This window comes from Oncorhynchus clarkii, chromosome 6 (assembly GCF_045791955.1).
Source record: "Oncorhynchus clarkii lewisi isolate Uvic-CL-2024 chromosome 6, UVic_Ocla_1.0, whole genome shotgun sequence".
Classification (NCBI taxonomy): Eukaryota; Metazoa; Chordata; class Actinopteri; order Salmoniformes; family Salmonidae; genus Oncorhynchus; species Oncorhynchus clarkii.
In genome coordinates this window covers 63,854,989-63,870,583 of record NC_092152.1, presented here as the reverse complement: position 1 = coordinate 63,870,583, position 15,595 = coordinate 63,854,989, and the positions used below count along the sequence as shown (strand labels likewise).

Below are 15,595 nucleotides of genomic sequence, written 5' to 3'. Positions count from 1 at the left end.
CGATAAAAGATTCCTGCTAGGCCTCTGGGTGCATTTCAAATGCACAGTAATGTTTCAGGCAACACATCAGATGGGTTATGGTGCTGATGGGCTCATTATAGGACCTGACGCTGCATGGCACACGGCTGCTGCCTGAAAGGCTCTGCCATGGTGGGATCAGACCCCACTCTATAGCCTAGCCCCAGCCCTGCTCCTCAGCCTCATACCCCAGCCCTATATACAGCCCCAGTACTGTAGCCCTACTGGTCTACTACAACCCCAGCACCAGCTTAGCTTCAATTCTGGGCCCTCCCTAGCTCCAGCCCTGCTCAGCCCTGTACCCCAGCTCTATATAAAAACCCCAGCTTCAGGCCCAGCTCCAGCCCCAGCTCAGGCTCAATCCCCAACTCCATCCCCAGCTCCAGCCCTGTTCCTCAGCCCTATACCCCAGCTCTATATAAAGCCCCCAGCTCCATCCCCAGCTCCACCCCAGCTCCAGACCCAGCTCTACGCCCAGCTCCATCCCCAGCTCCCTACCCAGCTCCACCCCAGCTCCAGGCCCAGCTCCATGCCCAGCTCCAGCTCCAGTCCCAGCCCCCTACCCAGCTCCAGTTCCAGCTCCAACCCCAGCTCCAACCCCAGCTCCAGCTCCCTACCCAGCTCCACCCCAGCTCCAGACCCAGCTCCATGCCCAGCTCCAGCTCCAGACCCAGCTCCATGCCCAGCTCCAGCTCCAGGCCCAGCTCCATGCCCAGCTCCAGCTCCAGTCCCAGCCCCCTACCCAGCTCCAGTTCCAGCTCCAACCCCAGCTCCAACCCCAGCTCCAGCTCCCTACCCAGCTCCACCCCAGCTCCAGACCCAGCTCCATGCCCAGCTCCAGCTCCAGTCCCAGTCCCCTACCCAGCTCCAGTTCCAGCTCCAAACCCAGCTCCAACCCCAGCTCCAACCCCAGCTCCGGCTCCAGCCTGTCCTGCTGTAATGCTGATGAAGATACATCTGACTGGCCCTGCCTCTGAGCAGACCCATAGTCTCTTTACTGATAGGCTTAATCTGATATATGCCAGAAGATTATTCAACATAGTGAGGCGGTAAATAGAATCAGCAAAAGGGAAGGAATATTCAAATTGTCACTGTATCAGGCATAATGATAGGATCCAGGCCTCCTGCTTGTAAATGCATTACTCATACTGCAAGAGCTGTCACTTTCATTTACTCAGAAGCACAAGGAAGGCCTTAAACCTTTCGTTGCGACTTTCAAAAACGATCACAGAACAACGGAAGAAATTTTGTGAAATTGCCTGTTCCAATTTCTGTCCAAATATTTAAACGTAATTTATTTTTCCTAATATAATTTGGGTGTATGTTTTCTCGTGGCATGGTCCTATCATACAGATGCTGTAACCAAGCAATTTAATTTAATGCCCAGCCAACCTTGAGCTACTACGCTGTGTTCCCTGAACCTCTGACAAACTGGGTGTGTACCGCCCTGCCGGGCTCTTTCTGACTTTTCAGAGTTTTTCATGTTTCGTGTCCAAAGGCGGAGAGAGATCTTTTGGCTTCATTTGCATGTAAAGTGGAGCACGGTCCTCAGTGGGTGTTGAGGTGCCTCCAGACAGCCCCTCCCCAGCGGCCTGGCAGCCTGCTGCAACAGCCACACATCAGCCCTCACACTTCCCTATCTGCTGGGTGGGGCATGACAGCACAGCGCACAAGAGCTTGAGGTCCTGTCAATCTCTCACCTCCCAGACTGGGGTCATCCTTCAGAGACACACGCTGAGACAAGGAAGCACCCAGGCAAGGACGAACACAGAGCAAAAAAAAAAAGGATAGCTCCTCAGGATGCCGTAGGGCCGAGTGCAACCCAGACAGAAACTACAAACCTTGATACACGCTCTAGTCAAACTGAAACTATGTAAAGATACCAAGAGACTCTGATGATACATTATCAGGTAGACGCATACAGAATGGTGGAACTCTAATTCTACATTATTAGGAAGAAAGCATTCAGAGCGGTGGGACTTTAATGCTACATTAGCTTGGTAATGATTTAGGAAAAGGACACGTTGAAGAAGGGAGAGGTAAGCAAACAGGCAAATCTAGACAGAGAGGGAGACTTTTAGCTGTCTCCAAGCCGGCCGTCGGTCCGGTGTGTTTCGTCTATTACAGAAGATCAACATAGACTTTAGAGCAGTGTTTACCAGCTCCAGTCCTCCAGCACCCCCAACAGACACATTTGTGTTGTAGCCCTGGACAACCACACCTGATTTAACTTGCCAACTAATCATCAAGAACTCAACGAGTCAAATCAGGTGAGTTTGTCCGGGGCTACAACACAAATGTGTGCTGTTGGGGGTACTGGAGGACTGGAGCTGGTTAACATGGCTGTAGAGAGAGCATGGAGAGAGGACTAAAAGGTCAATGCGGACAGAGGTGCTTGTGTGTTAGAGAAGCGTAATAAGAGAATGTCTTCTCCTAGTAAATAAAGGGAGGGAGAGAGAGTGCTTGATACTGATCCACCATCCTCTCTCCATTCTACTACGGTGGCCATGGCTGGATGGCTACAGGAGGAGTGGGACCTGCAGCCTGCAGATTGTGTTTAGATAATGGCCATCTCCAATCATAGATAACATGGCTTCATCTTTTCTTCACAGACACAGCGGCAGACAAGGTCAGGGGGAAGAGATTCCTAGATGGAGAGGAGGAGATAAGGAAGGGGTGCTTCCCAAATGATTTAGTGCTGAGATTCGCTCAGCTACCCACATCACCCTCCGTTAGCTCCCTCTTCCTGCCAACCCCAACTCTCCGTCTCCCTCACTCCCTCTTTTTCTCTCTGGACCTCGCTCTGTAGCCCTCTCTATCACTAGCTCTATCTCTCCCCCTCTCTATCCACTTCCCCAGCCCCGTTTGGATTGAGGCAAATTGCTTGGGTTTAAAGTGGAGATATGAGACACTTTCCATTCAAGCACTGTCCACATAGCAGAAGAGCAGAGTCACCCTGCTTCCATTGTCTCGCTATATCTCCCAATTGAAATTATGACTTGATCAAGTTGAAAATAAAGGCTGGGTTGAAGCACAAGAGATAAAGATGGACTTGAAGGGAGAGGAGGGGAGGGGAGAGGGGTGCTGGTTGACTCAGAGCAGCAAAGTGACAATAGATTTCAAGTCTGAAAATCCTCCTCCCATCCCATTCTCCTATTCTATTTGATAATGCAAAGGAGAAATAAACAACCCATGAGTCATTATAATAGACAGCCCAGACAATTAGTTTTCCTATCCACAATGGGCCAATAGATCTGTAGGATTATGCGCCGTCTGGTCCCACATTCAGTTCCTGTGCCAAACTTTTACTAGCGCTCCTGACACATCTCTATCCCTGGAGAGCGGACAGCTCTCTGGGGGAGGGGGAGGCAGGAAGGAGGGAGGGAGAGGGAGGCAGGGGGATGTACCAGCGTATCTAAACCCACTAATGGGCCGTAATGCCTGCAGAAGCACGTAACCAAGACACCTTTTGCGACTCCTCATGACATGGGGGCAGAAGTCTCGGTGCGACTCCCCATTCCACGGGGGCAGAAGTCTCGACGCAAGAGCTGGTCCCACTGCTAACCAGTCTACAGCTAGGGCCCTGGTGGGAATACTGTCTACCTGGCTGGGTCGGCCTCACTCTATCTACTCTGACAGAGACAGAGACACACACACACACACACACACACAGAGAGAGAGAGAGCGGGAGAGATGAATCCCTTTCCTACCCAGGGCTGTCTGTTTTCCTTTAAGTCGAGGCCAGTAAATCTAATTTCATTGTCAGCCGAGGCTACGCTTTACTTGCCTGCCCTGTCTGATGACTTCCTGTTGCCATTAACGCTCGATACTGTATCTATGTTGGGTCCTGGCCTGTCGTTGTGCTCACATTTCATTCAGCGCCACGCCGTGTCCTATACCCTGTATGTCGTCCCCAACACAATGTTCCTGTGACAGACTGGCTAGCTAGAGAACAGAACTGGGATGGCTGGCATAGAGAGTCCTCTGTATTTCATTCACTCTGTCTGTATTTTTCCTCTTTCTCCCCCTCTCCTCTCCTCTCCGGCTAGAGAAAGAGTAGTAATTGATATCGGGGACCATCCATCCTCCCTCCCTTAAACCAGAGATCCAATTTATCTCAGTGAAAATGCCGATTGGCTCCCGCCCAGGTCTTGTCCGTCAGACTTTGCCTGTTTTTAGATGGCCGTTAATTAAAGTGGAGCCGTGACAAAAATAAGATCTCAATGGGAGAGTGAGTGTGTGTCAGGGAACAGGGAAATGGGCCGGCTGATTCACACATCTTGACCACGTAAATCACCAAACTGGCTCAGTCCGGGTCTAATCTTACCCTGGCTGGCTGTGGTGTAACTCAGAAGGCTGGGATACACATAATGCATCTGACCCTCACAATGTAGACGCACACTGGGTCTATTAGATGTAATTATGCCACATGTAAATCTGTAACTGGCTTAATCTGCATTAACCCTGATAATGTTACAAATGGCTTTGGAATGATCTAGTCAATCACACTGTCATTCTGGCTAGGGCCAAGCTGGCGGGTGGCTCTTCAGCTCTGTGTAAAAACCTTCATTCTGTTTTGTGATTTGGTGTCAAAGGCCTAAACCCAAAATCACGGATCATTTATAAACATGTCTGACTACTACAGTAACTACACTCTCTCCTCTGTCCATTTTATATGTTGTGAAAATAACAAATCTGAGTTGTACGATTGACCTGGCAGTACAAAGTGGATGGGTATGACTGTCCTGGTGTTGACTGGTAAAGCCTATTCAGGACCTCTGAAGTGTGGCTGTGTGGGGGTGAGGAGGGGGGAAGAGGAAGGATATGGAGGTGCATGGAAGGGGGGTTTGACTCTCAGTGGTACTCATCTGTAACCAGGCTGAGCTGTCACTCTGAGAACAGTGAGGAGGGATAGATCCCTACCCAGCCTCTCCTCCTCCCGCTCCTCACTCGACTTTGAACCTCCCAGAGTGACAGTGAACCTGACACAGCCCCTCTCTCTGTTGGTCCGGCCCGGCACAGATGGGAAGTCAATAGAGGCGAGTGACCTATATTAATGGCTACTCTGCAAACTCCCAGTGTGTCCCTACTGAGAGCAGAATATTCAGGTGTGCGGAGGAATGGAGGGATGGAGGAGTGGAGGGTTGGAGGAGTGGAGGGGTGGAGAGAGGGGTGAAGGGGTGAAGGGAGGGAGGGAAGGAGGGAGTAGGGGTGAAAAGAGGGACGGGACAACCAGGAGAAGGTTAATTACCTCCTCGTCCTTCGCTGTCGGCTGGCTTCACCTGGATGGGCCGGTTCATCTGCAGAGAGAGGAGAAAACACCTGGGTTAGTGTGGCCACCTGGGGACATCCACTACAACCACTACCAGGAGGAAAGGGGACAGAGTGGTGTTCATGGGCCTGTAGTTCTTGTCCTGACTCACTGGAGCATCAGATAAACAACACAAACAGTGCTCTGTTCTGTTCTAGTAAAGAAGAAGAGGAGAATGTGTGAGCTTTGAGTTTGATGCCAGCATGCCTAATTAATCCAGGGCCCTGGCCTCCGAAGATGCCTGGTTCCCCGTCACAGTTCAGCAGAATTAGCACTTTTCAATGAGTCACACTGGTTGTCAGATGGCATGAGGAGATTAATGCCATTACATCACCCACTATCAACCCCACAAGGAGAGGTCTTCTCTGGCTGCCCTGAGCTTCCTGTCTCCTCCCTACTTCCCTCTGTCCCTTAAAGCCATGCCCTGCCCAGCTCTATATATCCTCTCTCCCTCTGTCCCTCCCTCCCCTCCCCCCTCTCTCTTTTCCACCCCTACCCTTCTATAACTTGCCCTGCCCTGCCCAGCTCTACACACTCCTACCTCCCCAACCACTACCACCGCCACCCCTCCCCTCAGGACCAGATCCAAGCGTCGTGACCAGTATGCTGCTGCTTTGCTCTGGTCAGCCAAGCCCACCCCAGACACACTGGCTTTTGAAAGCCACACACAAAAACATGTCCAAGAAACACAGAAAGTACTGTAAAAAGGTTAGAAGTGCAAATCAATAAACAACCTCTGAAGATACAGTCCAGAGAGGAAAAAGCTTAGCAGCGCCAAGCCCAACATTAGAAGGGCTTTTAAAAACGCCTGCTGTGAATAAAAACTCCCATGGCTCTCTTTGCTCCCTCTACACAGTTCCATCTCTCTCAGGAGTATGACATGTATAAAATGAAGAGTTTCAAAGCCTTTGACTGTATACAACATGACAAATATCTTCCTGTTTCCCTGGATGAATAGTGTGGGGGCAAAGGTCAGTGTAGAGAGGCTCTGTGCTTAGTGAGGGCATCCTTCCATGAGTGGTGTATTGGCTGTGTCTCCTGGAGCCTGCAGTAGGCAGTAGACACTGGGCACTGGGCCTGTCTCTCCTACATAGGGCATGAGAACAGGGCCAGTGTGTGTGTCACTGAGCAGCACAGTGCAGGGCTGCCCACTCCCATCAGTCATGTTCACTATGACTGGAAGGCTTAGAGCCGTGGTACACTTGACAGCAGTTGACATGAGCCCAGACGTCATGAGTCAAATATAGCCAAGCGACTAAACGACGTGGAGGGATGTATGCATCTAATGTGACACTCCTAGTTCTACATGTACATACACCAGAATACACCGTGACGCTGGAACAAAAGGTAACGCTGCCCACATCACAACCAAACAAACCTTTATACAGACATGCTAATGTCAACACTTACAGGCCATGAGTTGGAGATAACACGGATCTATTGTTGTCTTTTCCCACAGCTGGCTATTACACGATGACAATGAGAATACAAACTCATAAGAGCAACAGATGCATTGTCACTGGATCCCATGCATATTCCATATAAACCATTCAGTATAGTGCTGTTGGAGGGGTCTACTAACTGAGAGATACTGCACTGTGAGTGGTGGAAATGGGCTGTGTCTGAATGGGAGCACAGATGACAAATTGTGGTTAGAGCCTGGAGGGTTTAAGATAAAGTGACTGGGGGCTGTGGCGGTCAGATGGGGGACTTGGGGAGTTCCAGATGTTGTGACTAGAAGCCTTTCGTTTTCTCTGCTGGTTTGTTTGGAGTGAAGGAGGAGGGTGGTGGAGAACCCCAACACTCTTGGATGGATGGAGTAGTGGTGTTACAGAGAGAAAGAGGATGGAGTGGTGGTGTTAGGGAGAGTTAAAGGATGGAGTGGTGGTGTTAGGGAGAGTTAGAGGATGGAGTGGTGGTGTTAGGGAGAGTTAGAGGATGGAGTGGTGGTGTTAGGGAGAGTTAAAGGATGGAGATGTGGTGTTACGGAGAGTTAGAGGATGGAGTGGTGGTGTTAGGGAGAGTTAGAGGTTGGAGTGGTGGTGTTACGGAGAGTTAGAGGTTGGAGTGGTGGTGTTAGGGAGAGTTAGAGGATAGAGTGGTGGTGTTACGGAGAGTTAGAGGATAGAGTGGTGGTGTTAGGGAGAGTTAGAGGATGGAGTGGGGTGTTAGGGAGAGTTAGAGGATGGAGTGGGGTGTTAGGGAGAGTTAGAGGATGGAGTGTTGGTGTTACAGAGAGTTAGAGGATGGAGTGGTGGTGTTAGGGAGAGTTAGAGGATGGAGTGTTGGTGTTACAGAGAGTTGAGTGGTGGTGTTACTGAGAGTTAGAGGATGGAGTGTTGGTGTTAGGGAGAGTTAGAGGATGGAGTGGTGGTGTTACTGAGAGTTAGAGGATGGAGTGGTGGTGTTAGGGAGAGCTAAGGTAGGTTGAGGTCCTGGGGTCCCTGCCCAGTGATCAGTCAGTCTCCTGGCCCTAAACTGCAGCGATTGGTCATGAGGCTCCACAGCTCTGAAGACGGGAACCATTAGTAGCCTCTGAGCTGCTGCGGCAACAGCAGTCATTAGTGGGCCGGCCTCACAGAGGAGTACACTAGGGGTTGCTAGGCAACCAGGCAGAAGAGGGCAGCAGGCAAGCAGCCTGTTGGTCTGCTCTGGACTGGGCTGTTATCCAGCGAATTGGAATTCCTTTCTGTCTTTCTCCTCCATGACTCTCTCTAGGTTTGCCCGGAGAGGTTATAGAGACATTTTTTTCATAACATTTTATGAAACTTTCCAGAACGAGGACACACCCTAACTCCAGACCAACCTACCCCAACCACACCTTAGCCAAAGCAGTAGCAACATATTCAATAGCTGTTCACAATTTCACAAGGAAAACACTTATTTGTATTATTCTACAGTATGTCACATACAGTTGCACATACAGTTGAACATTGTACAGTATATACGCTCTCTCTCACACATACTTGCCCAACCACCAAATCCTTTTTTACTCTGTCCCTCTTCTCTCTCCCTCTCTCATGCACACACACACGTCTCTGGGCTCAATAACAGTAGGTGGCTTAGGTGACATTTTAATCCCTTATTACTGAGTGTAGGATTAGCAGGCCGATCAAGGCAGAGTTAATGATATGAATTCATCAGAGGCTGGGGGACGGAAGACGAAGCAGCAGCAGCCTGCTCTCCCCTTGGGCTTGGACACACACACCCAGACACACACAGACACCAAGGAAGACACATGACATGCTATCTCTCTGCCTGACTGGCGGCCATGTCTTCTACGACACTCCCAGAGAAATAGAAGGGCTGTATAAGCAAGATAAAACATATGCTACGTATCCATAGATACTACTGGGACAAATGCCATATTTCCCCTCACCCACAGGGACTGGCTGAACGCAAAATGAACTTCCTATACGCTGTAGTGTGAAGATGGAATACCAGTCTTTTTTTCATCCTGCAGATGTGCAGCAGCCGGAGCTGAAAATAGTTCAGCACACCCCCCTTCCTTTATCTCTCTGGCCCTTTGACCCCCAAAACCAATATGCTTCCCACCACAGCGTCTTAATGGGTTGATCAATGCTGACAAATAGGCGGCTCACGCTGTCTTGCCTGGGAACTCAGCTCACAGCCCTGGCTGGGCTCACACATGCCACCTCCATTTTATTTGTTTTCCCTCTCTGTCTTTCTTTTTTCCTCTCTCTGTCTATCTTTCGCTTTCCCATCTCTTCCTCTACCCCGCTCTCTCTTGTTCTCTCTCTCTCTCTCTCTCTCTCCCCTATTTACACGTTTTCTACATCTCTGTAATCTCCAGGAGCTGATCTATATTTCTCATTCCGTTATAATAAATAACATTTTGCTCCAGTCACGGAGAGAGGAAAACCTCCAATGTGGAAGAAACAACCTGTTTACATTTACCAGGGAGCGGTGTGTGTGCGTGCGTGTGTGCGTGCGTTTGAAACTGGTGCAGTAGAGAGAGAGAGAGAGAGAGAGAGAGAGAGAGAGAGAGAGAGAGAGAGAGAGAGAGAGAGGAGACACCATGCCATTGGCCTTTGACCACATTTACTTCCCTGTAAATACCACTGCCCACAAGCCAGGCCATGATGCAACACTTTCTTGCTCTTTCTCTATAGGCCAGAGAAACATACTTTTAACTCAAGTGAATACTCTTTAAAAGCTGAATCTTTGGTTTGATTTGGACTACCACTGCATTCTTCTGTTCAACACCGTCATATTCTGGCTCTTCCATCAGAACATTCACTGAAGCTGTTGATGCCATTTACAGCCTATTAAGCGCAATTAAAGATGACTGTACTGGGAGCGCCAGAGAGAAATAGCCAGTGGTATTGTAGTGGACAGCAAAGGCTAACAGGCTAACACACTGCACACAGCCCATCTATTCTGTGGCTTCCTTCCACCAAACCCCACCCATCACTCCCATTACCCACTACTCCTCACATGTCGGAGTGTTCAGCTGGGAAGAGAAAAGAGGGAACACACATAGGGGAACGAGTCGATCGCGGAGTAGCTCTCCTCTCTCAAATTGGCCTGCGTGTCCATAGTCAGCCAGCCAGCTCCTTCTCCCTGTGTGAGCCTGGGGAGTCAGGAGAGGTCGGATCTGTCGACATGTGGATTTGAGGGTTAGTAATCACACACTGGTTGTCTGCTGGAACAGCACATGAAGGAAAACTCTGTCTGCCTTCCCATGAGGAAGAGGGAGAAGGACGCTGACAGCTTGACAGGAAGTGGAGAGGTGGGACCTATTTTTAGCTATTAACCAGAGCTCCTATATCAAGCAAATAAATTTGGTTGTAGCCAGAGTGTATTCCCTGGTGTGATCCTGTAGCGTAGGGGACATGGAGGACATGTTTGTGTTTTTGTTTTTGTGTCTCTCTAAATTCGGTCCCCACTGCTCCCTAACTACATAGCAATTGATTCCCCCTGGACGGAGGGGAGTTGTTGGCGTTCGTTTTCCGCGGTGTGAAACTGGCACTAACTCCACACCGCTATCACTTCCTGGTCCTCTGAGGGACTGGCTGAACAGAATTTCTGAGCGGAGTGAGAGAGAAAGTAGCATTTATAATAGCTCTCCTCTCCTTTCTCTATTTTTACCCTGGGCCCAGCAGGTCTCGGTTGTGAGGTGGGACAGAGTCAGACAGCGAGGGCTTGGGATGAGGAATCTGGCCGTCAGTTTATCTTCTGCTTCATAAAGCCCCCGTTCTCTCTGGCTGCAGATAGAGCGGCCACAGCACTCCATTACATTTATGGCCCTTTTTTTATCCAGGGGTGGAGGGCAGAGGGAGCTGGGCGTGATGCGGGGAGGGGAGGAGGGAGGAGGGAGCTGGGGGTGATGCAGGGAGGGGAGGAGGGAGGAGTGGGGTGAAGATTCGACACAGTGAGACAAGACTAACAAATTAGTCAAAGTGACAGGAGGCTTTATGAGGCTCGCTCGGTATGGCAGCGTTCCTCTCTCTGCCAGGGATATGAAGGGAAGGGGTAGATGAAAGAGGGAGAGGAGGACCAGGAAGACAAAGAGCAGGCCGTTCTCTGCAGGCGGCCCACTGCCCCAGGTATCTGGGACAGGCCCTAGAGTAGACTACACACGGTCAGTTCCACCTGTGTGTACTCTGTTTCCTATAGAGCCCCCGCTGTCCCAGACAGACGGAGCAGCTCAGCAGTGGGGGAGCTCTAGTTCTCTGAGAGCAGACAGAGCCAGTCAGCAGTCTAGTAGAAATAAGATACACAAATCAAATATGTACTGTATCTACACTGCGTATACTAAACATTAGGAACATCTTCCTAACATTGACTTGCACCCCACCCCCTTTCCCCCCTCTCAACAGTCTCAATTGGTCAGGGATGTTGGCCCATGTTGACTCCAATGCTTCCCACAGTTGTATCAAGTTGGCTGGATGTCCTTTAGTTGGTGGACCATTTTTGATACACACTGGAAACTGTGTAGTGTAACCCAGTAGTGTTACAGGGATTGACACACTCAAACCGATGCGCCTGGTACCTACTACCATACCTCGTTCAAAGGAACTTACATATTTTGTCTTTGACCTACCAACAGGACAACAACCCTAAGCACACAGCCAAGACTATGCAGGAGTGGCTTCAGGACAAGTCTCTGAATGTCCTTGAGTGGCCCAGTCATGTGCAGAGGCGCCCCCCCATCCAACCTGACAGAGCTTGAGAGGACCTGCAGAGAAGAATGGGAGAAACTCCCCAAATACAGGTGTGCCAAGCGTGTAGCGTCATACCAAAGAAGACTTGAGGCTGTAATCATTGCCAAAGGTACATCAACAAAGTACTGAGTAAAGGGTCTGAATACTTATACAAATGTGATGTTTTTGGGGGGTTTTTAAATAAATGTTCAAAATGTTCTACAAATCTGTTATTGCTTTGTCATTATGGGGTATTGTGTATAGATTGATGAGGAATATGTTTTTTTAATCAATTTTAGAATAAGTCTGGATTATCTCGGCAAAGCAGAAATACTCACTGACAAGGATGTAAAAAAAAAAATTGCCCAAAATTTGAGAGAAATAAGCTTTTTGTATGTATGTATGTAACATTTCTGGGGTATTTTATTTCAGCTAATTAAACATGGGACCAACTTTTTATGGATGGAAAACCCCTTTCAGTGTAAACTTAAATGGCTAGAACCAGATCTAAAGTATGTAGTCACACTCTAATAGACTTACTACTGAACTCAGCTCACACTCTAATAGACTTACTACTGAACTCAGCTCACACTAATAGACTTACTACTGAACTCAGCTCACACTCTAATAGACTTACTACTGAACTCAGCTCACACTAATAGACTTACTACTGAACTCAGCTCACACTCTAATAGACTTACTACTGAACTCAGCTCACACTCTAATAGACTTACTACTGAACTCAGCTCACACTCTAATAGACTTACTACTGAACTCAGCTCACACTCTAATAGACTTACTACTGAAATCAGCTAACACACAGCTAGACCTACTCCTGAAATCAGCTAACACACAGCTAGACCTACTCCTGAAATCAGCTAACACACAGCTAGACCTACTCCTGAAATCAGCTAACACACAGCTAGACCTACTCCTGAAATCAGCTAACACACAGCTAGACCTACTGTACTACTGAACCAGTTAATAAGGGAACCAATATAATTTATTCATCTATCACAGAGGGAACCGGGTGAAAAAGAAGACAGAGTGGATAAGAGGATAAAGAGGAGAGGGAGAATAATAAGAGGGAGTAATGATGCAGCTGTCAGATTGATGACTGTCTGTGTCCTCTTCCCATCATACCTGGAGACTTTCCATCCAGTCCCACCATGTCTCCACATACACTAGTCATAGATGCAATATTAGACAAGTAACACTACACCACTGATCAAACACATGCGCACACACGCATGCACACACAAACGCACACACTCACAAACACAGAAAATATTTTTTTTAGGCATTGAAAACCACCACTATTCACATCACAAATGCGCCTCTTCAAGTACACATACATATTGAGAAATACACTAGACAAAATAATAAAAACGCAACATGCAACAGTTTTAATTCATATAAGGAAATCAGTCAATTGAAATAAATTAATCAGTCATTAAAATATGGATTTCACATGACTGGGAATACATATATGCATCTGTTGGTTACAGATACCTTAAAAAACGGTAGGGGCGTGGATCAGAAAACCAGTCAGTATCTGATGTGACCACAATTTGCTTCATGCAGTGCGACACTATTCTTCGCATAGAGTTGATCAGGCTGTTGATTGTGGCTTGTGGAATGTTCTCCCACTCTTCTTCAATGGCTGTGCAAAGTTGCTGGATATTGTCGGGAACTGGAAAACTCTGTTGTACAGAGCATCCCAAACATGCTCAATGGGTGACATTTCTGGTGATTATGCGGGCCATGGAAGAACTGGGACATTTTCAGCTTCCAGAAATTGTGTACAGATCCTTGCGACACGGGGCCGTGCATTATCATGCTGAAACATGAGGTGATGGCGGTGGTTAAATGGTGCGACAATGGGCCTCAGGATCTCTGTGCATTCATAACCCCAAGGCCACCAAGGGGAAGCAAACAGCTCGCCCTCACGTCACCATACACGCTGTCTGCCATCTGCCACCTGCCCGATACAGTTGAAACCAGGATGTAAACAAATTTCTGCACAGAATTTGAGAGAAATAAGCTTTTTGTGGGCATGGGATCTTTTATTTCCACTCATGAAACATGGGACCAACACTTTACATATTGTGTTTACACACAAACACACAGTCACATATCCCCCCCACACACACACACACACATACACAGGCACACACTTGCTGAGAGTACCTTGGCTGTTGGAGCTGTTAGTGCAGAGGCAGTTTGTGAAAATGATCACATCAATCGAAGTGATAAATAAAAGACTGGGAGGATTGATAAAGTGCCACAATTATTTGGAAGACAAATAGCTGAATTTGCTTTTGAAATTGGACTGGATCTCAGCGCAATGGAATAGAACTCATCATCGTCAATGAGGCTGTCATTAGACTGTTCTCTGTCACAGGGACAATATCTGGGTGGACTGTTGGATCCATCTGCCAAATAGGCTCAAATAGGAGCTGCTCATGGGAACATTACCAGTGATATATAGAGACTACATGGCAAAACATAACATTTTAAACGCACAATACATCAATTTACAATTCTGCTGAGAAGTGTTCCATCACGTTTTATTAGTTTGTACACTGAATGCCACATCTTTTTAATGTTTTTTCTTTGCAAACGCTGGTTGGTAGTAAAAAGGTGTTGTCTGCAAAATAGCATACAAGCTCTAAATGTATTCCTTCATTAGCGTTATTCATATCAGTGGTGGTGACAAATGCAAAGATGCAGAATAGTATTTCAAGCTTATGTCTGCTACCTGTTGTTATGACCATACACAACACGTCTGAAGCATTAGCTTCGCAGAAAGAGAGCATCATCTGATCATTTTTCTCGCCTCTCAAATAAAACACCCTCCTAGACAACAAAAACAAGGTTATTAGCATCTATCATACCACATCATTTATTTAAGACTTTATAAATCCTCTGAGTTTTACAGATATACACGGCGTAATGCATTGCTTAATGCTGCATGAATATCAAAGCCATAATAAATACTTTATTGGATTAAATAAGAGTGTGTACTGTATGTGGCTATGTAGGAGGAATCTTGATATCATAACTGTTAGAGACCACATGAGGTTATGAACCAATGAGACCATATCACACACCATTCACTGTGTACACAAAGCAACAGAGACAGTATACACATAAGAAGTTTGAGGGAAACTAGCTTAGCACAACGTATTACCATTGTGATGGGGCGACAAGAGGGTTGCAGGGGTCCACTGATATAGGGAGTGTGTGTTTACGTACATAAAGGTCTTCAAGGGACAGAGAGGAGGAAATCAATAATTTCCAGGGTTAAATCCCAGAACCGGACAAGAACCTGACACCCTCAGCACACAGGGGGACAAACACCTGCCTGGAGGTGGCAGCATTCCCTCCCCCATGCAGTGCCTTGCAAAAGTATTCACCCCCTTGGCATGTTTCCTATTTTGCTGCATTACAACCTGTAATTTAACTTCTTAGTGACAGGGGGCAGTATTTTCACGTCCGGATAAAATGCTTGAAGTTTTTCCTTTGTGTAATGAAGAAGAACGGCCATCTTGAACGAGGGTCACTTGAAGTGTACTGTTAGATAGAGGCGCGTGACCAGAAAGCATGCTACAGTTTGTTTTCCTCCTGTATTGAACACAGATCATCATCCCGTCACAGATCATCCCGCACAGCTCCTGGTATATGTCCATTAAGTTTATGGGGGTCAATTAAGGAAGACATCCTCTTCTGCAAACCAGGACAACAGGAGAGGATATTTTTAAAGTACTGGACAGCATTGTGACATCAAAAGGACTTTAGTGGTCAAGATGTGCTGGTATCTGTATTGATGGTGCAAAAGCTATGACAAGGAGACATAGTGGAGTGGTAATGCGTGTGCAAGCACTTGCCCCCGACGCCCCTTGGGTACACTGCAGCATCCACTGAGAGGCTCATGCTGCCAAGGGAATGCCTGACAGCTTGAACAACTTTTTGGACACTACAGTGAAAACTTTGTTAAAGCAAGGCTCCTGAGCTCTCGTGTATTTTCTGCACTATGCAATGATATGGACAGCGACCATGTAACGCTTTAACAACATACAGAAGTGCGCTGGTTATC

The 15,595-nt window shown here is 47.7% G+C and overlaps 1 protein-coding gene across 1 annotated transcript in view; it reads right to left on the bottom strand.

Moving 5' to 3' along the window:
• Positions 1-15,595, bottom strand: part of LOC139412175 (CUGBP Elav-like family member 3-B) — a 163,840-nt gene that overhangs the window by 43,626 nt on the left and 104,619 nt on the right. Inside the window, exon 3 of the mRNA XM_071158992.1 lies at positions 5,270-5,318. Within this exon, the coding sequence (XP_071015093.1) occupies positions 5,270-5,318 (49 nt within the window). The remainder of the gene's footprint in view (positions 1-5,269; positions 5,319-15,595) is intronic.